The sequence below is a fragment of the Triticum urartu genome, chromosome 6A (assembly GCF_056163025.1).
Source record: "Triticum urartu cultivar PI428250 chromosome 6A, HENAU_Tu73, whole genome shotgun sequence".
Lineage (NCBI taxonomy): Eukaryota > Viridiplantae > Streptophyta > Magnoliopsida > Poales > Poaceae > Triticum > Triticum urartu.
Window position 1 is genome coordinate 22,593,369 of NC_141878.1, and position 4,223 is coordinate 22,597,591.

Consider the following 4,223-nt stretch of genomic DNA (forward strand, 5'->3'; position numbering starts at 1 on the left):
GTTAGCACCTCCGTAAAACCTGTAAAAAGACCCTGTGAGTCTAGCATTGCTCAGTCATGCGCATTGCGCACCACGTCCTTCGTGAGCTGTCCGCGTTGAGCACCACATCCGCTGGCTCAGGCTCACCTATACCGACGGGAGCAGAACATCCAGAATTTTTTTTGAGACAATGGGCAGCAGCCTCTCATTCATTCCTTAATTGTTCAGTACACATAGTTGCCCTGATAATCTCAGAAGGCCCATCTAACCAAGAGGATCCATGGTCATGTTCTGCCGACCTGGCCAGAACATGGGCTGCCTCATTACATACTCGACTAACATACTTAAAGGTACATGATACAAACTTTTTGGCTCTCAGTTTAATATCATGAACAATGGCACCTGTCGAAGTTCTATCCTGCCCCTGCTGTTGCAGCTTATTAACAAGTGAGAGACAATCAGACGCAATTTGAAATGACTGAACTCCTATGCTTTCGGCAAGCTTGAGCGCCTGGAGAATGGCTACTGCTTCAACAACTTCAGGACATTGCACATGATCAACAGAGCCTCGACAAGCAGCCTGCATAACCCCTAGATGATTACGCATGATAACACCATACCCAGCTTTTGAAGTACTGGAGAAGATCGCAGCGTCTACGTTGATCAACATTAGTCCCTATGGTGGCGGAGTCCATTTCTTGACTGACTTCAAGGCCTCACGCCTACTGACGCCTTCAGATCTAACATTGTTCAACAAGATAAAATCAATGTAAGCTTTAATCTGTCCGGAAACACGTAGGGGATGAGGTAAGGCCTCACCATTTCGGCAAGAATTCCTATTGTCCCAAATGTGCCATAAAGCTACTGCAAATATCATGGAGTGGATCTCCGAGGCTTCAGATATCCAATCCAACACCCATTGCCTGATGTGAGAAAAGTTTTTTAGATTCAGGCAGATACCATACTCCTGTTTTAGGTCCTTCCAAATTTCTTTAACATATTCGCACTGAAGGAAACAATGTTCAACATTCTCCATGCGGTTACAAAAATAGCAGCCATACCTTGTTGGAATCGACCGCACCTGGAGTTGAGTTCCCGTGGGTAGACAGTTGTGGGCTATCCTCCATAATACAACCTTCATTTTGTTTGGGCAGTTGATCGCCCATAATTTCTTCCAGGCTATCTCCATAATTCTCTGTTTTGAAGATGCTCCCTTGCCGTCAGAACTTTGAGTTTTCCAGAACAATTGTGATCTGGCTAGATTGTAAGCAGACCTGACAGAGTATATCCCATTTTTTGTGTACGGCCAAGAGGGAAAATCATTGCAGCCTTCAGAGCTTATGGGAATGCTGAGGATCTTCTTTGATATTTCTTCAGAAAAGAATTCTCTTACTGAAATTGTGTTCCAATGTTTCCCATTATCCTCCATTAGAGCATTCACCGTTTGGTTGTCAGGAAATGCATGAGAAGTATTTAAAGTGCCAGGAGTCACCTCCAGTATCCAGGTATCTCTAAGGATTTTAATGGCCTTTCCGTTCCCAACTCTCCACATGATACCTTGCTGCAGGAGTTTTTTACCATGCATAATACTACGCCAGGTATATGATGATCTTGGGCACCGAGCCGATCAGAAATCCCCGTCTGGGAAGTAGCGTCCCTTCATCACCCGTGCACACAGCGACTGAGGCTCAGTTAGTAGGCGCCAACCTTGTTTTCCGAGCATAGCTTGGTTAAAGATTGCCATGTCACGAAAGCCCATGCCTCCCAAATATTTTGGGGTGGATAACCAATCCCATGATCTCCAATGAACCTTCTTCTTCCCATTTTCCATTCCCCACCAGAGTTGCATATAGGCTTCTTCAATTTCTTGCACACTCCCATGGGAATCTGAAAGCAGCTCATCACATATGTGGGAATCGCTTGAGCTACTGCTTTTAAGAGGACTTCTTTCCCAGCCCTGGATAGAGGCCGATCACTCCAACCATTTAGTTGTTTCCAAAGCCGGCCAGTGAGAAAGTTAAAGCTATTCGATGGGGAACGTCCCACCCACGTCGGCATGCTAAGATAAGTGTCCTGCAGTTTATCATCTTGTATCCCAACATTTTGTTTTATTCTATCTTTCACTAATTCCTCACAGTGAGGGCCAAAGAATATGGACGACTTTTGCATGTTGATTCTCTGCCCAGAACCATCACAATAGATATGTAATACAGATTTAAGCGCATTAACACTTTTATTGTCTCCCCTCATGAAGAACACGCTGTCATCAGCAAATAGGAGATGTGAGATAGAAGGGCCTGTTTTCCCATTGCGAATACCTTTCAACTCCCCTGATTCTTCTTTTTCCTGCAATAGGCAAGATAGACCCTCAGCACATAGCAGAAATAAGTAAGGGCTGATAGGGTCCCCTTGTCGGATACCTCTTGTTGGAATAAAAGGATCCGTTAAACTTCCATTAACTCTGATAGCATATTTAACTGAAGTTACACATCTCATTACCATATCAACCCAATTAACATGGAAGCCCAACTTTAATAACACCCCTTTGAGGTAGCTCCACTCTATCCTATCGTATGCCTTGGTCATATCGATTTTCAAGGCAAAAAGGGGCATTTTGATTTTTGCTTTCTTATAGTATGGAGGCATTCATACGCTATGAGTACATTATCAGTTATTAGCCTCCCTGGCACAAAGGCACTTTGTTGTTCCGAAATTATTTCTGGTAAATAGGGCTTTAATCTATTAGCAATAACTTTAGAAGCAATTTTATAAATGACGTTGCACAAACTTATTGGTCGGAAATTACCAAGCGAATCAACATTGTTGCATTTTGGAATTAGAACAATTACAGAGTCGCAGAAACCTTCTGGAATGTCATGGCCCATAAGAAATCCTTTTACAGCAACACATATGTCTTCTTCCAGTAGGTCCCAATGTTTTTGATAAAAGAGTGCCGGGAAACCATCAGGCCCTGGGGCCTTAGTAGGTCCCATTTGGAAAAGAGTAGCCTTGATTTCATCATTTGTGTACTCTCGACATAGGGCTTCATTCATTTGTTCAGTAATTTTCTTTGGTATGGCTTCAAGTACTGCATCAATTGAAACTGAGGGTTCAGAGGTGAAAAGTGAGGTATAGAAATCATATACCATGCCTTTGATGCCCTCAGGGTCTTCACATCTAGATCCATCAACTTTACGAAGAAATTTGATTCTGTTATTTCTCCTTCTTGCTGAAGCTCGAGCATGGAAGAAGGAGGTATTACGGTCTCCTTCACTGAGCCATTCTACCCTTGACCGTTGTCTAGCCATGATCTCTTCTCTTTCAAACAACTCACTCAGTCTCTTCTCTATATTTCTTTCTTCGTCTGAGTTGTTGCACACAATATTATTTCTACGGATACTAGTTAGCCTTTTCTCTAGTTTCCTTATCTCCTTTTTAACTAAGCCAAAAGAGACTCTGCTCCACTCTTGCAAGCTGCATGACAATTTATTAAGAGCAGACCATGTGTTATCTATAGAAGTAATGCCTCCTTTGTGCACCTTCCAATATTCCTCAATGATATGATCATAATCAGAGGCTCTCATCCATGCTGCTTCAAACTTGAAGGACTGTTGGATTGGTTCATTGTGGACCTTTTCATCTCTTCTCGCTATTGTCACCAAAATGGCATAATGATCCAAAGTGGTGGTGATGATGTTCTTGTTGGGTTTCGTAGTAATTTCAAAAAAATTCCTACGCACATGCAAGATCATGGTGATGCATAGCAATGAGAGGGGAGAGTGTTGTCTACGTACCCACGCAGACCGACTGCGGAAGCGATGACACGACGTAGATGAAGTAGTCGTACGTCTTCACGATCCAACCGATCAAGCACCGAAACTACGGCACCTCCGAGTTCGAGCACACGTTCAACTCGATGACGATCCCCGGACTCCGATCCAGCAAAGTGTCGGGGAAGAGTTCCGTCAGCACGACAGTGTGGTGACGATCTTGATGCACTACAGCAGCAGGGCTTCGCCTAAACTCCGCTACAGTATTATCGAGGAATATGGTGGCTGGGGGCACCGCACACGGCTAAGGAATAGATCACGTGGATCAACTTGTGTGTTCTAGGGTGCCTCTACCTCAGTATATAAAGGACCAAAGGGGGGAGGCTGGCCGGCCACAAGGGGCACGCCAGGAGAGTCCTACTCCCTCCGGGAGTAGGATTCCCCCCCAATCCTAGTTGGAATAGGATTCCTCGG

The 4,223-nt window shown here is 44.2% G+C and overlaps 1 protein-coding gene across 1 annotated transcript; it reads right to left on the minus strand.

The window, feature by feature from the left end:
* Positions 1 to 1,671: 1,671 nt before the first annotated feature.
* Positions 1,672 to 3,287, minus strand: LOC147963410 (uncharacterized). The gene is made up of 2 exons (XM_087529561.1): positions 2,829 to 3,287; positions 1,672 to 2,325 (listed from the first exon to the last, which is right to left on the minus strand). The coding sequence occupies exons 1-2, from the start codon at positions 3,285 to 3,287 to the stop codon at positions 1,672 to 1,674; spliced, it is 1,113 nt and encodes a 370-aa protein (XP_087385687.1).
* Positions 3,288 to 4,223: the final 936 nt, after the last annotated feature.

Bases quoted from the DNA above. Each gene is read 5' to 3' on its own strand.
- LOC147963410 (XM_087529561.1), bottom strand. From the start codon at position 3,287: ATGGCTAGACAACGGTCAAGGGTAGAATGGCTCAGTGAAGGAGACCGT. The intron at 2,326-2,828 runs GTAATTGTTCTA...TGCCTATTGCAG, and splicing joins CAGAAGGTTTCTGCGACTCT to GAAAAAGAAGAATCAGGGGA.